An 18,849-nucleotide genomic window follows, 5' to 3' on the forward strand; every position below is an offset into this window, starting at 1 on the left:
AAGAATTCCATGTCTCTGTTTCCCTTTGAAACTCACGCTTGAACTGATAGAAGAAAAGAATGAAAATTTCTCCGGACTTTTCATTTGATCAATTTCAGGCTAGGACGGACTCAAGAAATAATATCAAGAGATAAAAGAGAAACTTCTTGTATTAATTGAAAACAATTGTTTACATAAGAAAGAATTACATGAATTATATTAAACAGTGCAGATGTGTAGAAAATTTATTGAAGTTCAAAGGCGTAGAAACAAAACATGCGTTATAAATATATAGTGGAATCATGTACAAAGTACATACGTCATACACACAAGGGTACATGGATTGAATATGTACTGTTTTCACAAACGCTGTTCCTGTATACTTTTATAACTACAATGTAATCATTAGATTACAAACTGTAAAAAAAGAAGTTACTAATTTTGAAATAAATTGTTAAAAGATATTTTTATCGTGCAAATATTTATTTTGTTGCGGAACTATGCAATACTTTTAAAGGTGTCCCTGCATTAAAGGATAAAGAGGAAAGATAAAAAATTTGATTTGAAAAGATGGTTGGATTATAATTATTGCGGTTGTAACGGTTTTATACCGCGCTTAAAACAAAAAAGTTCTAAAAGTTTCAAAGCGCAATTTTCGCAACTTTTAAAAAATACCAACATTTCTCAATTTCAAGCTTTCTTACCCCAGCTCTAAATACCCTGACTAGATAGGTAGATAGCAAGTTTAAAGATTTAAAATAAAAGAACTGACTAGCGTCGATTAAAAATGCTTTCACAGCAAGTTGTTGTATACTGATAAGGAATATATTCTGATAGATGATGATTTGTTTAACGATAGTATTAAATGCAAAAAGTATTGAATGTTTAACCAAAAGTTTTGATTTTTTGATATGCTTTTAGGGATTGTATACAATTCAATAACTAAAACATTTTTTTTCAATTTTAAAATTATGAAATATCATTTTTGGGGTGACACATTGTTTTTTGGTATAACATGGTTACTACAATTAGCATGCATTAAATCTTTTTTGATTTATCTTAATTTTTGATTTTCAATAAACATTCATATCAAGGTTAAAAATGAATAACAAGAGCAAAAAACTTCAGAATGGTGGATATCGAGATCAATGCTTGATTCTCTCTTTTTCATAATCTCAAGACTAATCAAGTCTTGAGATTCATTTCTAAAGATCAGAGATGCGCTCTTTAACTTTTGAAAAACCGGTTTTTATTTTCCCGCATTTGTGGTTTTTGTTTTCATGTGTTAAGTTTAAAAATGAATAACAGGGACAAGGTAAGTCGAAGATCTTGTTTCAGAGTCTTGAAACATTGTGGACAAATAAATTAGAAATTCTAGTAAATTTTGACTACAATTGTTAAAACTATTCTTTTTCACATAGGTTCATGGTGATTTTGTATATATTGATATATATATACATATATATATCACAATGATATATTTTTCATTATCCAAGTCGATACTAAACATATTATAAGTTATATGTAAAGTATTTGATTATATTGACTAAAGGGTAAAAATACTGATATATTATTGTATAACTTCACTGATTATTATGATTATCATTATACATGATGAGGAAAAGTAAGACTGGAGAGCGGACCCTTGAGATTTATATCTCTTGTAATGATCATCAGTTCTAGTAGACAGATCTCCTTGCTCCGGGTACCCCCTCAACCAAGCTTTAGCTCCGGGTACCCCCCTACACCCACTCCAATCTGGAAATGGAGGAACAATGTTAGAGAAACAAACTATATCACACTCTATTACCATTTCCATTATATCATTATCTTACTGGCATTCATACAGATTTTCTTTTAAACTTAGGTAGGGGAGAGGTGGGAGGGAGGGAGGAGTAGAGTAGGAGCAAACGAAAATTTCGAAAAAAAGTTAAATTACAATTTTTGTTTTTGACGATTATCAATATGCAACATTTATATCGATTTTTCAAGATCTTTCCAGATTTTCTTAACCCTATTCACCCCCTCTATCGTGTTTTTGCGATAACTCATTGGTTTAAATGTATAATTTGTCATATTTCGCGAAATTTTCGTTTTTTGCACACTTTTTTCTAAATAACTAGATTTCGCAATAAACATTCGGATTTTTGCAAATCTGTATTTTTCTTCTTTAATTATTGAAGTAGAGCCCAAGGGCTTTTAAAAAATTTATCCAATGTTATAGATTTGCAGCCCCCGTCTATTTGGGTAAACCAGGTGTTAGTCGGAATAGGGGTAAAAATCTGCAGCTTAAATAATTACAGATTTATTACTATTAGAGAGGAATTGACTGTAAGGGTAATTTCAATTAGACTGAACTTATACAACAAAGACTCAGTATGTTTATATCTAAGATTGTCAAAGTTTTGTTGCGAATTGTTTTTATCATTTTTCTTAACCCTATCCCTGCTGGGGTACTTGAAAACCAGTATACGCTGGGGGGGGGCCCCCTCTAAATCCCATGTTTTATGTCCAAATATGACAAATGATACATCATTAGAAAGCTCTTGTGCTCTACTTTTAGAATCTGCAAAAACATTTGCAAATTTGCGAAAATTGAATTTTTTATCGCAAAATCCAGTTTTATATCCGTACAGTCGTCTCTGAAGTCTTATCTTTTGTGGGTAACCCTGTATTTACCAAGATATGAAATCAAACATTTGCTACTAATACCTTACCTTACTTACCTTACTTACCTTACCTTACCTTACTTTACCTTACTTACCTTACCTTACCTTACCTTACTTACCTTACTTACCTTACTTACCTTACCTTACCTTACCTTACCTTACCTTACTAATACCTTAGTAAGGACGATTGGCATCCTTAGGTCTCTTGAGCTGAACCTTGAGTCTCTTCATACCGATCTGGAATCCGTTCATAGCTCCAATGGCCGCCTGAGCGCTTGTAGGATTATCAAAGCTGACGAAACCAAAACATTTACTTTGGTTTGTAGCTCGGTCAATAAACACTTTAGAGCTGATGACGTTACCGAAGGGTAGAAACATTTGCATTAACTCTGCGTCACCAAACTCTTGGGGGAGGTGGTAGATAAATAGGTTACACCCCTCAGGTCCACTTATTGAACATCCTAAACACAGGTATATAGGGTTAAACATGGAGAAAAAGAGATTTGAACGAGAAATCCAACTTGTTAAAGAGACAGTCTACACAATTTCAAGTAGAGTCGCATGTTTGATTCACAATGGTACCTTTTAATCCATTATCTGATCAAGGATTAAAGATATATTCTTATTTTTGTACCACAAAATAGTTTTTTTCTCAATTGTGGGTTCTCCATAAAAATTATTTGCGGATTAATTGTGCGGAGACAATTAAGGAATTTGTAATAATTTTATATTTTTCAACATATTAAAACCATAATATCTTCCTCATTTTCTCTCTGATAGGTGTTTAAAGGGTACGGTAGTAAATCGGTTATGTCACTTTTTACAACTGGGTTTCACGTGTAAACAGGTAACCACAATACACACATAAAGGGTTTGACAATTTTTTACAGTTTAAGATATCCTCCAACAGTTATTTTTAAAAATCTAAATTTCTTTAACAGTTTAGATATATAATACATACTTGCTTGTCTGGGTGTCTGTTTGTCTGCATCCAATGATAATCGATAAAATGGCTGAAATGATGCATACAAATTTTTTTGTGGGACCTTACATGACCCCCTGCAGGGAGGTTATATGTAAATTAAAAAATTAGACTTTTTAAAATCCACGAAAAACTCGATAAATCCGCGACATTTTTTGTTGTTATTTGATAATTTTAAAAGAGAAAATGCCGCAGATAGAAAAATAATCAAAAGTTAAAGCGCATTGGAAGCCCAGTAGGATATACTTTTATAATGGAAGAATGGAAAAATGGAATTAGACACGAAGTGATAAAAAAAAGATTTTTTGGGTCTAAATATTTATAAAAACAGAAATTTTTTTCTAGTTGCCCCAGGACGGTTAATTAATGTCAAATTATTTTAGCAGAAAAATGGAATCATAATTAAAATTTAGAGAACTTTCTCTTTAATACAGGGTTTCCGAGAAATGAATATCGAAATGCGATTGAACTGAATTAAATTCTGCAGAATTGTTTCAATATTTCTAAATCTGATTATGGCGGAATTGGTTTCCAGTTAACCTCTGTATAGAGATGAGGAGAGAACTTTTTTTCTGAAAATAATTTGCGAATCCTTTTGTTTGTTAAAAGAAAGGAAATTTTGGCATTTAGTAATTTTCTCAATGCCGGGGATGAAAGAAGAAGAAAATTGACATTGATGAGATAAGAGGTGGAGAAGAGAGGAGTCTAGTATTCTTAGCATTGATTGATATTGATTGCTTCCTAGATTTAACGACCAGATTTCTAAGTTTTATGACCAGATTTTTAGGTTTTTTGACCAGATTTTTAGGTTTTATGACCAGATTTCCAGGTTTTATGACCATACTTTTAGGTTTTATGACCAGATTTCCAGGTTTTATGACCAGCTTTCTAAGCTAACTGACCAGATTTTTAGGTTTTATGACCAGATTTCTTGGCTTACTGACCAGGCTTATAGTGACCTGATTTCTAGGTTTAGTGAAAAGATTTCTAGGTTTAGTGACAATATTTCTAGGTACAGTGACAAGATTTCTAGGTACAGTGACAATATTTCTAGGTTTAGTGACAAGATTTCTAAGTTTAGTGACAATATTTCTAGGTACAGTGACAATATTTCTAGGTTTAGTGACAATATTTCTATGTTTAGTGGGAATATTTTTAGGTACAGTGACAATATTTCTAGGTTTAGTGACAAGATTTCTAGGTACAGTGACAATATTTCTAGGTTTAGTGACAATATTTCTAGGTACAGTGATAATATTTCTAGGTACAGTGACAATATTTCTAGGTTTAGTGACAAGATTTCTAGGTACAGTGACAATATTTCTAGGTTTAGTGACAATATTTCTAGGTACAGTGATAATATTTCTAGGTTTAGTGACAATATTTCTAGGTTTAGTGACAAGATTTCTAAGTTAAGTGACAATATATTTAGGTACAGTGACAATATTTCTAGGTTTAGTGACAATATTTCTAGGTTTAGTGACAATATTTCTAGGTACAGTGACAATATTTCTAGGTTTAGTGACAAGGTTTCTAAGTTTAGTGACAATATTTCTAGGTACAGTGACAATTTTTCTAGGTTTAGTGAAAATATTTCTAGGTTTAATGACAATATTTCTAGGTACAGTGACAGTATTTCTAGGTACAGTGACAGTATTTCTAGGTACAGTGACAATATTTCTAGGTACAGTGACAATATTTCTAGGTTTAATGACAATATTCTAGGTACAGTGACAATATTTCTAGGTTTAGTGACAATATTTCTAAGTACAGTGACAATATTTCTAGGTTTAGTGACAATATTTCTAGGTTTAGTGACCGGGTATATTACCAGATTTTGAATTTATAAGCCTGCGAAAAGTGGCCAAAGTGAAAATTTATTAATTCTGGAATTAAAAAGTTTTCCCTAAAATGAATTTTTTCTTGTAGGTCTAATGAATATTATGATTATCACATAACACGATAACAGCAACATGCACATTTGTACAAAACCTGAAATATAGACGTTTTCTCAAAATGTCGAATTTCCTAAAGAAAAATTAATGTCGAATTTCCTAAAAAATAATTATGTCGAAACACAACAAAACAGAGAATACAACAGAGTTACGTTGGCACTTGATGATTTACAATCATGCGCGAACCTTCACGGAGCATGAAGGGAAGTCCACTGATCCCTCCTAAACCGTTCAAGCCTCCGACTCCTCCGATAGGATTGAGACCTGCACCAATACCTCCCATTCCAGCCAGTTGTCCTCCGAGACCTCCTCCAAGTTGTCCTCCACTAAGGTGCAGAGCCATCTGGGGAGACAGTGAGAGCTGCTGAAGCTGCTGGAGGTTTGCCATTGTTAGCTGATGAAGACCGTTGGATGAGAGCTGCTGCTGCTGAGCCTGGGTTGGGGAGCAGCTGAGTGGAGGAGAGGAGCTTCCAGAACCCAACGGACCAAGAAGGTTTGGGGGGAAATGCGCTGAAGAAAAAAATCACCATTTTATATATTTCCATAATTTAATTTCAAAACAAATCTGAAAATGGCTTTTTAGGTAATTTCAATTGAGCCTCCATTTATCGAGCAGCATTTTCAATTCACAGTGGTACCCATGAAACCATTGTCTTAACGTTTGTCTAATTATCAATGGTGAATATATCAGTCTTTTCCTTGCTAAAAAAGGTGTCCAAACTTCACCCGTGAAGCTAAACACTGTGTACACATCTTAATTCAAATATTTCTCGACAATCTCGAATATTATAAAGTCCAATTCAGCAGTTCTTAAAAATTTGATAGAAAATATATATTTTCTGTTATTCTTGGGAAGTGAATAATGAACGAATTTTCTAATTGTAAAAAATGCTTTCATACACGTACAAAGTGCTAAAAATCATTAGTTTCGTCGAATCTGGTATCTTTAATCAGTCAAGGTTTCTTAGGTGCCGTTGTGAATTGACTATGCACCTCTATAAATGGATCACTTAAAAACATGCATACAGTCCCTTAAACATGCATACAGTCCCTTAAAGTGAGGGAATATTTTCAAAAAGAATATTGAAATTGGAGTTTTCAAAAGCTACGTAATATCTTGAATTAGATATAAGAAAAGGGGCCTTAATCGGCATTTATTTCGACATAAAAAATATTAAATGACTGAACAAGCTGATGCGTTTACCTATGCCTGGATAAGGGATTGTAGAAAATGTTTGTTGTAGAGTCCCTGTATCACCATTGGCAAGAACATCTTAAAAAATGTTTAAAATACATTTAGGTATTTGCAACTTTATTTTATTGAAACCCAGGTAGGCACCCTAGTAAATAATACAATATATATATATATACCGGTCATCTGACCCAGGTAGGCACCGTAGTAAATAATACAATATATATATACCGGTCATCTGACCCAGGTAGGCACCCTAGTAAATAATACAATATTTATATATACTGGTCATCTGACCCAGGTAGGCACCCTAGTAAATAATAAAATATATATACCGGTCATCTGACCCAGGTATGCACCATAGTAAATAATACAATATATATATACCGGTCATCTGACCCAGGTAGGCACCCTAGTAAATAATACAATATATATATACCAGTCATCTGACCCAGGAAGGCACCCTTGTAAATAATATAATATATATACCAGTCATCTGACCCTGGTAGGCACCCTAGTAAATAATACATATACATACAGAAAACATGAGAAATGCATAACAAGCCTTTTAAAATGCATTGTCACAATATTTATTTCAGTAATATGTAATAACTTTAATGATGAAAACTGACAACGTACATGTACATATGTTTATGAAGCTTTCATTGGGTTGAGTAAGTGTGATGTTTTTCTGATATCTTAACTTATAACCAAATTTATTGAAGGTAAGCAAGGTCTAAAAACAGTTCAACCCCGTGTCTTTAATCCGTGATTGAGCTTAAATTCATTATCATGAACCCGGTAAAAAATTAAATAAACGTATACCTGGGCGGAAGCAGCAACAAGTGCAGTCTGCTGATTTATAAGCGGAGCAAACTAAACAAAACATGATACAGGATACAGGATACAGGATACAGGAAACAGAATACAGAATACAGGATACAGGATACAGGATACAGGATACAGGATACATGATACAGTATACAGAATACAGGATACAGGATACAGAATACATGATACAGGATACTGAATACAGGATACATAATACAGGATACAGGATACAGGATACAGAATACATGATACAGGATACAGAATAAATGGTACAGGATACAGTACAGAAGATACAGGATACAGAATAAATGGTACAGGATACAGTACAGAAGATACAGGATAGTGGATACAGGACACAAGATAGTTGATACAAAACTTGAAAGTGAAAAGAAATAGTTTTTATCCCAATTATGTCCAATAAGATCTACCCAAGATCTATCCAAGATCTATCCAAGATCTATCCAAGATCTATCTAATATCTATATCCAAGATCTATCAAAGATTTTTCCAAGATCCATCCAAGATCTATCCAAAATCTTTCCCAAATCTATCCAAGATCTATCCAAGACCTATATCCAAGATCTATCCAAGATCTATCCAAGACCTATATCCAAGATCCATCAAAGATCTATCCAAGATCCATCCAAGATCTATCCAAGATCTATCCAAGATCTATCCAAGATCTATCCAAGATCTATCCAAGATATATCTAATATCTATATCCAAGATCTATCAAAGATTTTTCCAAGATCCATCCAAGATTTATCCAAGATCTTTCCTAAATCTATCCAAGATCTATCCAAGATCATCCAAGATCTATCCAAGATATATCCAAGATCTTTACAAGATCTATTTAAGATCTTTCCAAGATCTATCCAATATCTATCCAAGATCAATTCAAGATCTATTCAAGATCTATTCAAGATCTATTCAAGATCTATTCAAGATCTATTCAAGATCTATCTAAGATATATCCAAGATCTATCCAAGAGCTATATCCAAGATATATGCAAGATCTATCCAAGATCTATTCAAGATCTACCCAAGGTTTATCCAAGATCTATTCAAGATATTTCCAGTGTGCAAGACCTATCCAATATGTAAGATGGCGCTAAAGATTTAAGAATGGAAGTTTACCAATTCTGACGCAAATTATTCAAGGTTAATGCGGGAAGTTTGGAAATTGATCATGACGCAAATTCGGTTGACAAAGTCTAACAAAAACTTCCTTCATGAATGCAATTCTGCGTACGTAATAGTTAATTTGCATTGCTTACAGATACTTTGTATTTATTAAGAAATGAACAGATCAATGAATAGAAATATTATGCTGGAGTTTTAAAGAAAATTGAAACTAACAAAAATTTTCTAAATAACGATATCTGATTTGAGATAAAAATTGTCCAAATCCCCTTTGTGCCTACATCCGCTGCATCATGCACGAATGCAACTATATGCAGTTCCTGCATTGAAAATTTGCAAGGAACTGCAGTAGAGAAAACCTGGATATAAATCCACTCAAGCAAAATGTCAAATATTAGAAAAAGTATTATCCTGCTCTGGTTCTATTATTATTGGGGGAAATTCTTCTTTAGAATATATAGATATAAAATGAATAGATAGATGATGGATAGACTAGAATATAGATATAAGATGAATGGATAGATGATGGACAGACTAGAATATATAGATATAAAATGAATAGATAGATGATGGATAGACTAGAATATATAGATGTAAAATGAATAGATAGATGATGGATAGACTAGAATATAGATATAAAATGAATAGATAGATGATGGATAGACTAGAATATATAGATATAAGATGAATGGATAGATGATGGATAAACTAGAATATAGATATAAGATGAATGGATAGATGATGGATAGACTAGAATATAGATATAAAATGAATGGATAGATGATGGATAAACTAGAATATAGATATAAGATAAATGGATAGATTATGGATAGACTAGACTATAGATATAAAATTAATAGATAGATGATGGACAGGCTAGATTATATAGATATAAAATGAATAGATGGATGATGGATAGACTAGAATATAGATATAAAATGAATAGATAGATGATGGATAGACTAGAATATATAGATATAAAATGAATAGATAGATGATGGATAAACTAGAATATAGATATAAGATGAATAGATAGATTATGGATAGACTAGACTATAGATATAAAATGAATGGATAGATGATGGATAGACTAGAATATAGATATTAGATATAAGATAAATGGATAGATGATGGACAGACTAGAATATAGATATAAGATAAATGGATAGATGATGGACAGACTAGAATATAGATATAAGATAAATGGATAGATGATGGATAGACTAGAATATATATATATATAAGATGAATGGATAGATGATGGATAGACTAGCATATAGATATAAGATGAATGGATAGATGATGGACAGACTAGAATATAGATACAAGATAAATGGATAGATGATGTATAGACTAGAATATATAGATATATGATGAATGGATAGATGATGGATAGACTAGAATATAGATTCAAGATGAATAGATAGATGATGGATGGACTAAAATATAGATATAAGATGAATAGATAGATGATGGATAGACTAAAATACAGAAATATAATAAAAGGATAGATGATGGATAGACTAGAATATAGATTTAAGATGAATAGATAGATAATGGATATTGGTAATCTAATAAATGAATAAATGAAGTATGGATTCGACCATTTATAAAATATCATAAAACAAAGATATTTATTTTTGTCAAGAGTTTAGTTGTAGTCAAAGTATATTTTGTAATGGAACCTGAACTATTTCCAATATTTTCATCTAAATGTCAAGGAAGCAAATATTGAAGATAAAAAGGATGTACAGAAGAAAGTGATTGGAGGGTTAGCAATTCAATTGTTTAAGAAAAGTAGGGGGGATGGGGGGGGGTTATATAACTTTTTATAAGATTAAATTGTCATTTTGCAATGGTTTCAATGTCCAACTTTGCGTCATACAAGAATAAGATTTGCAAGTTGGTCTTTTAAATTCTAACAAATACATTTATACAAATCAAAAGGATTTTTAGAGTACTTTTTATTTTGGAGTACTTTTTATTTTGTTACATTTAAATTGTAATTGTGTACTTTGGTAAATGTAGTTTTAGGTATTAGAGGTTTCAACATTACATATGGTAATTGATGGTATCCTTGTAATTGATTGAGATGAATCAGAAAAAAGATCGTAACTTTGTGTAGGGATTGTATATGGAGTATTAAAGGGATAGTATACCTGTGTATAGGGATTGTATCCCGGACGAGTAAAGGGATTGTATACATTTGTGTAGGGATTGTATCTCGGAGTATTAAAGAGATTGTATACCTGTGTGCAGGGATTATATCCCGGAGTAGTAAAGAGATTGCATACCTGTGTGTAGGGATTGTATCCCGGAGGAGTAAAGAGATTGTATACGTGTGTGTAGGGATTGTATATGGAGTAGTAAAGGGATAGTATACCTGTGTATAGGGATTGTATTCCGGAGGAGTAAAGGGATTGTATACATTTGTGTAGGGATTGTATCTCGGAGTATTAAAGAGATTGTATACCTGTGTGTAGGGATTATATCCCGGAGTAGTAAAGAGATTACATACCTGTGTGTAGGGATTTTATCAAGGAGAAGTAATGGGATTGTATACCTGTGTGTAGGGATTGTATCCCGGAGGAGTAACGAGATTGTATACGTGTGTGTAGGGATTGTATATGGAGTAGTAAAGAGATTGTATACCTGTGTGTAGGGTTTGTATCCCGGAGTAGTAATTGGATTGTATACCTGTGTGTAGGGATTTTATCAAGGAGAAGTAATGGGATTGTATACCTGTGTGTAGGGATTGTATCCCGGAGTAGTAAATGGATTGTATACCTGTGTGTAGGGATTGTATCCCGGAGGAGTAAAGGGATTGTGTACCTTTGTGTAGGCATTGTATACCGGAGTAGTAAAGGGATTGTATACCTGTGTGTAGGGATTGTATCCCGGAGGAGTGAGTGGATTAAGAACAAGTGGATTAATGAGTCCCATGCTTCCAGCCAAATTGTATACCTGTGTGTAGGGATTGTATATGGAGTATTAGAGATTGTATACCTGTGTGTAGGGATTGTATATGGAGTAGTAAAGAGATTGTATACATTTGTGTAGGGATTGTATCTCGGAGTATTAAAAAGATTGTATACCTGTGTGTAGGGATGGTATCCTGGAGAAGTAAAGGGATTGTATACCTGTGTGTAGGGATTGTATATGGAGTAGTAAAGGGATTGTATACCTGTGTGTAGGGATTGTATCCCCGAGTAGTAAAGAGATTGTATACCTGTGTGTAGGGATTGTATCCCGGAGGAGTAAAGGGATTGTATACCTGTGTGTAGGGATTGTATCTCTGAGTATTAAAGAGATTGTATACCTGTGTGTAGGGATTATATCCCGGATTAGTGAAGAGATTGTATACCTGTGTGTAGGGATTGTATCCCGGAGGAGTAAAGGGATTGTATACCTGTGTATAGGGATTGTATCCCGGAGGAGTAAAGGGATTGTATACCTGTGTGTAGGGATTGTATCCCGGAGGAGTGAGTGGATTAAGAACAAGTGGATTAATGAGTCCCATGCTTCCAGCCATCTGCTGCATTCGACGAACCTAAATATTGTATTGTTAATCAAAAAACTTATTTTTACAGGTCCATGTTAAAGCCAGCCTTTTACAAAGGAATATTATTTACTCTAAAATTAATTAGAATCAATCGAAAAATAAACCCCTGAAGGATGTAAGGATAAACCCGAGGGCGAAATTTAATGGGACTGTAAGCATAATTACAAGGGATCCGCCATGAAAAAACTGCCATGCCCGATTTACAATACAATATTAAACTGTATATTTTTAATTGCGGTTTCTCTGCGAAAGTGGCTTGCGCATTTCTTGTTTATAAGAAGCAATGAAGAAACTCACAGATACTTTTCGAGGATCTACTACGTGTTTGATCAGATTAAATCTAGCATTGCCATATTTGCATGGAGGGTCCACCATATAGTTCCATTAGAAGTAAATATTTCCATTTACTGATAGCGCCGATTAAAGGATTCAAAACTCTGATTGGATAATGAGATAGCTAGAAAGATAGATGTTACCGCCATACTATATTTCTATTGGTTCAGAATAGACATCAAACACATGACTGAACCCTGATTGGATCAGGCGCTAATGGACTCGGCATACAGGAGTGGGTCACTTGAAAATACGCTTACAGTCCCTTTAAGGGGTTTATGTACCATTTATCTATAATCTCTAAATACTTTTGGGTTTCATTAATAAGTGTAAAATGTTTCATGTTGAATTCCTATAGATATAACTATGTAGGAGGGTCAATGTATAAAATGTGTCAGAACTAACACGAAATACCAATTATATTAAAGTCAGGCCATTTGAAACCTAACATAAAGTTAAAAATAGAAACAGGGGAAGCTTTTTTTTAAAAAAGAAGAGGATTAGCATTTATTTTAGTATTATTTTAGTCCTTTAATCGCTTTTCGTGAACATACTTTTTCAAATTTATAATTTGAGTGAACTTGCAACGGAATTTTAGTTATTGCCACAAACCCTGATTTTCAAGTCCTTAAAACCAATATATAGATTTTTCAGATTATGAATTTTGTTAGATTAAATAATCAAAGCTTAAAATGAAAAAGGTTTAAACCATCAGGTTCCAAAGATCAAAACCTGTCGTTCTTTCTCAGTGTCCGCTAACTTCACGACTAAGCTAGAAGAGGCGCCCTGAACAATACAAATTTGTTAAATTAAAATTTATTACTTTGAACTATTAACAAAAAAGTACAGAGGAACTGAAATCTCTTGTACACTCTAATCTTCAAATCCTTAAATATGGTGTACATCTTTTTTACACTCTGAATATTCAATCTACGCAAAGGAAATTGAGTCTTTGCCACAAACTCTTATTTTCTAATCCCATGGTTGCAGACCATAAATATTTCAAACTATAAATTCTGATAGATCAATTAATCTAAGTTTGATAAATCAAAGGTTTACACCATCAGGTTGCAGAGGTGTAAGGTGTAGGAAATGTGAGTTTGTGACAAAGGCTCAATTCCTTTGTAGTTTGAAAGATATAAGGATTAGAAGATTAGAGTATTATGAGAATAATAAAATCTTTTTTTATTTAATTGCAGAAACCAAAATAGATAAAATTGTCTCAAAAAGTACAATATGAAAACGACTTAAATATATTAATGAAATTGTTCAATATAGAACAAAAGCATTAGCTAAGAGAAGCACATGGACTTGTGCATTGAGCAATTTAATTTGAAATATAATTTGAACAAAACATTTTCTAATTCCTTTAATTCTGAAGACAACTGTATCTGTAAAATCAACTTTAAAAACCAACATACATGATGGAAGATAATTATTTACAGAATATTGTTAAATTCAAAATTCAAAAATAAATATGTAAAAAAAAAATAAAATCAACTCACTGGCATAGTCTGGCTACCATGGAGGTGAGCAATGGCACTGTGCGCCGCGTCAGGATTTCCCAACTTTATAAAAGCACAACCTAGGTAAAATCCAATTCAAATCAAATCAAATCAAATCAATTCAAATCAAATCAAATCAATACTTCAAATCAAATCAAATCAAATTAATTCAAATTAATTCAAATCAAATCAAATCAAATCAAATCAAATCAAATCAAATCAATTCAAATCAAATCAAATCAAATTAATTCAAAGCAAACCAAATCAATTAAAATCAATTCAAATCAATTCAAATCAAATTAATTCAAATCAAATCAATTCAAATTATTTCAAATTAAATCAAATCAAATCAAATTAATTCAAATCAAATCAAATCAAATCAAATCAAATCAAATCAAATCAAATCAAATCAAAACAATTCTTCAAATCAAATCAAATCAATTCAAATTAATTGAAATCAAATCAAATCAAATCAAATCAATTAAAATCAATTAAAATCAATTCAAATCAAATCAAATCAAATCAAATCAAATCAAATCAATTCAAATCAAATCAAATCAAATCAAATCAAATCAATTCAAATCAATTCAAATCAATTCAAATCAAATCAAATCAATTCAAATCAAATCAAATCAAATCAAAACAGTTCAAATCAAATCAATTCAAATCAATTCAAATCAAATCAAATCAATTCAAAGCAAACCAAATCAAATCAAATCAAATCAAATCAATTCAAATCAAATCAAATCAAATCAAATCAAATCAAATATTTTCTGCAGTAATAACATATCGTTACAGTAATTAACACAACATCAGGACATTAAATATGTTTGAAACTACTGCAGTAGGAGAGCTTAGATCCTGTGATCCTTAAGATATAAAATATTTTTTGAAGTTGTTGTGTTATGTGGCTGAAATGAAGGTTTACAAGGTATTAACATTGCTATAAACTATAATTGATGTCAATAAATGATCGCCTAAAATTATGCAAAAATTCAATATTCCTAAATTTGATAAAAATATTCAACCCCAACGAGAAAATGTTAATTTGGTCCCCTCAATCACTATCCTATCTGGTTTACACGATTCAACACTTACCCTTGCTAACTCCGTCTGGGCCCCGCAATCACTATCCTATCTGGTTTACACAATTCAACACTTACCCTTGCTAACTCTGTCTGGGCCCCGCAAGCACTATCCTATCTGGTGTACACAATTCAACACTGACCTTTGCTAACTCCGTCTGGGCCCCGCAATATGGTGCACTCTTCTATGTGTCCATAGTTGATAAATATTTGCCTTACATCTTCCTCAGTTTGCTGCTTACTAGAAAAATCCGAACATTTATTTTTAATTCGAAAAAAAGAATTTTGATGTTTAAATTTTAATCATAATTTTCTTTCAGATAAATTCTTGATTTTCTATCAGAAAAATTGACAAAGTCTGGTATGGTTCACTATATAAATTAAGGAAGAGAAATTGACAGAATTCATCTTATTTTCCGTAGATAAAAACGAAAAAAAGGTTTCAAGCTACAAAAAAAACATGTTTAGAATGACAAACAGGATAAAACACATTTATTTTTGAATTATCAAGTCAAATTATTTTTTAAAAAAAGGTTTAAATTTTCCTATTATTAAAGCTAACAATGAATAACCGTGTGTATTTTGCAAGACATTTATGCAATGTTGACACTAGACCAACATGACTTTCAACGGTGTTAAAAGGTTGTCACTATAGAGTGTAATTTGAAATTTTCAAACACGTAACAAACTCAAACTTTTACTAAAAATTTTCTCGAAAAAAAACAATTGAATCGGCAAAAATAATTTAGCATTTCTATTTGGTTGAAAATCAAAAATTCGAGAATCTGTTTATCAATCTTTTATTTTTTCTTCAGATAAATGGTTTTACAGTTGAAATGTTTTTTTGTACTTACACTATGTGTAACTCAATTTTGTTAAAGTTATTTACTAAAATATAATTTATATTTCAAAAACGTGTTGAAATAAATGGCCATTTCCCTCTTCATTCTAGTTTTGACATATGAATCTGTTCGTTGAAGAAAAATATATTTCAAAAAATGTGATTTTAGCGGTTGAAGGTTGAACATAAAAGAATATATGATTGGAAAAACTTCGACTGTTTAGGTTTGTATTTTACATTATACTCAACATTTTAGAGAGCGGGGGAAAGCAGGTGGTCATGTAAGCCACAACATTTTCCCTTCCATGCCACATATTATTTTTATTGTCTTCCGGCAGCCATGAGCCTCTTACGCATTGTGGGCAATGGGCACTGAGACAGATGTTGTGAGGAAGTCCTATCGTTTTTTGTGATAACTCTAAACGTATTAGAGCTAAGAAGCTCAAATTTTTTTACTTTTCTAACTAACTCGTGCACATAACTTGATGCTAAAAGTAGGGCTTTCTTACCTACTGCCTGAGTCCTCAAACATACTGCATGAATGCCTTATTTTACCTATACCAAACTAAATCTATATTTAGACCTACTTTCAGTCATTGGATTTCAACATTTTATAGCTCTTTAGAAATCCTATAACAAAAGAAACCAGATTGCACAATTTTTGCAAAGAAATTTTGCACACATTTTTGCACAGACGTCTTTCAAGGGAACTTTCAAATTTTCAGTTTTTCTTGAATACACATTTAGGTTTTAAAAATTTTGAAAATGTTTTTGCAGATTTGAATTCTCTGGGTAAGGGCTTTTCAAAAATGTATAATTTATTGCACTGCGCAATTTTTGTTTGCACAATTTTTGCTTTATAACTAGATTAACTGCCTATAGCTGAGCGTTACAGATTTCCTCAAAAAAATCTAATTTAGAATTTTCTTGTTATGGGCTCCCTAGTTGAACTTTAAGAGTATATATTTTGGTGCATCATTTAACAATGTTTCAAAAAATAACCCATTTTAGAGGAAATATTGAATTTAGATTTAAAACTTAAATGACGTCGCTGGATTTTTGAAAATCACAATTTCAATGCACTAAAAAAGTAATAGCTGCCGGAAGACTCAAATGCTGTGGCATGGAAGACCGTACGGTTTTGGCTCATGACGGTTAGAAGACAAAAAAGCTATTATGTGGCATGCTAGGGGAAAATGTTATGGTTTATAACGATATGGAAAAAGGTTATTTGAGCATCTAAAAGCGCACAAAAAACTATGCTTAAAATTGTAAGATTTAACTTTTTAAAAAATGTGGTTTTTCCTGAGCATTCCCACAAACAGTTTTCTCTCGTCTCCACGTTGGGATTCAGGTTCTACCTTTCCTCCCAGGGGTCTACCACCAACCTGAAAATAAATCATAAATTAAATTTTTATTCTAAATATTTGAAATAATAAACCAAAATTGTATAGACCAGCCAGCTTACATATATGTCAGTGCATATGATAAGTAAAATTTTGGCACAATTTTTTTATCAATTTTTGTAGTTTCTTTTGTAACGCAACCCTTGTAACCCTTGGAATAAAACTAGTCTAATATAGAATAAAATATCCAGATTTTAAACTTTTAAAAAAAAGTTTTCCAATCCTTAAACTTAAATTCATTTTGGTCTCATGCTTCGACAAACATTTTAAACCAAATGAAATAATTAAGTTTTCACAAGCTTAGGAAACCTATAGATGTGAAAAGAACTGTTTCGAAATAGGAATTTAGTTTCTGGTTTGAGAGTAAAATCTTTTCTATATGTTTTTGGGAAATAGTTTATGAAAAGTAGTAAATTTTCGAGAAAATTGAATATTTTCAGAAAAATATTCTTGGAGGGGGAGGTACAGTGTTAGGAGAGAGAGTGAGAGAGGGGCGGGGATACATTTACATGAAGGTTTAGAAATAAAGTTGAGGTAGGTATTAGAAAAAAAGTTTTCTTTTTCTTTATATTCAACTAGACAGACCATAGCAGCAGTGTACAATCCATCAATTGTAAGTGTAACAGGTTTCTAGGTTTCTTCAATATATTTGGATCTACATGGTACACTGTAAAATATATTTGGATCTACCTGGTACACTGTAAAAAGTGGACATCAACATTTTATTGATTTTTTTTTCTCTGAGCTAAATCGAACCTAACGTAGTGTCAAAATTTTCCGCATAAAAATTGTGAAAATTTAAATCATCGCTTAACATTTTCTCGAGGCCCCGACATGATTATAGGTTCACGCTGTAGAATAAATAGAACAAATAAATTGAAAAATGACCCTTTAGACTACTCTACAAATTGATCAAGGGGTAGAAAATGAAAAACTAAGTGATAAATTGTATTCTAGCGTTCATACAGGAAATTTTATCATTATGTTATTCCAAACAGCTCATGTTGGTGTGCAAGAGCGTCGGAAAACCCGCCAGTCGCGGGTTGCAATTTAAACCGCTACAGGGGTACTTACTCATTTAACGTGTTATAAAACCGTAAACAAGCGTGTTTATTATATAATATATAGAAGCCTCACACGTTCTACCATATTATATAAATTTATATTTGTAAGTGAAAATAAATCTTAATAATAATAATATCTTTTGAAAATATTTATCTCCAAAAATATCTTTTTAGATAATTGAATGAAAACGTGTAATCAGGGTCAAAATCATTGTGCTTAGTCAGCAGTAAACTTTTAGAATAAAACTCTACATTCATTTAGCAAATGGATAGAGAAGGGGGAGGGGAGGGGAAGGGAGAGG

At 32.1% G+C, this 18,849-nt stretch overlaps 1 protein-coding gene and 1 long non-coding RNA gene across 2 annotated transcripts in view; both read right to left on the reverse strand.

Annotated features, from left to right (window-relative positions):
- Positions 1 to 208: 208 nt before the first annotated feature.
- The window catches only part of LOC111716923 (CUGBP Elav-like family member 4), a 59,296-nt gene continuing 40,655 nt past the window's right edge, over positions 209 to 18,849 (reverse strand). The window contains exons 4-14 of the mRNA XM_023492434.1: positions 17,383 to 17,465; positions 15,380 to 15,477; positions 14,152 to 14,231; positions 13,379 to 13,432; positions 12,206 to 12,301; positions 7,603 to 7,653; positions 7,267 to 7,291; positions 6,790 to 6,858; positions 5,772 to 6,095; positions 2,822 to 3,109; positions 209 to 1,737 (exon numbers count right to left, since the gene is read on the reverse strand). Of these exons, the coding sequence (XP_023348202.1) occupies positions 2,823 to 3,109; positions 5,772 to 6,095; positions 6,790 to 6,858; positions 7,267 to 7,291; positions 7,603 to 7,653; positions 12,206 to 12,301; positions 13,379 to 13,432; positions 14,152 to 14,231; positions 15,380 to 15,477; positions 17,383 to 17,465 (1,167 nt within the window). The 3' untranslated portion in view covers positions 209 to 1,737; position 2,822. The remainder of the gene's footprint in view (positions 1,738 to 2,821; positions 3,110 to 5,771; positions 6,096 to 6,789; positions 6,859 to 7,266; positions 7,292 to 7,602; positions 7,654 to 12,205; positions 12,302 to 13,378; positions 13,433 to 14,151; positions 14,232 to 15,379; positions 15,478 to 17,382; positions 17,466 to 18,849) is intronic.
- LOC111716924 (uncharacterized) lies at positions 7,159 to 11,705 on the reverse strand. The gene is made up of 3 exons (XR_002768634.1): positions 11,629 to 11,705; positions 7,603 to 7,653; positions 7,159 to 7,189 (listed from the first exon to the last, which is right to left on the reverse strand). It is a non-coding gene; the product is annotated as an uncharacterized LOC111716924 (long non-coding RNA).

Source organism: Eurytemora carolleeae, unplaced genomic scaffold (genome assembly GCF_000591075.1).
Source record: "Eurytemora carolleeae unplaced genomic scaffold, Eaff_2.0 scaffold1209, whole genome shotgun sequence".
Classification (NCBI taxonomy): Eukaryota; Metazoa; Arthropoda; class Copepoda; order Calanoida; family Temoridae; genus Eurytemora; species Eurytemora carolleeae.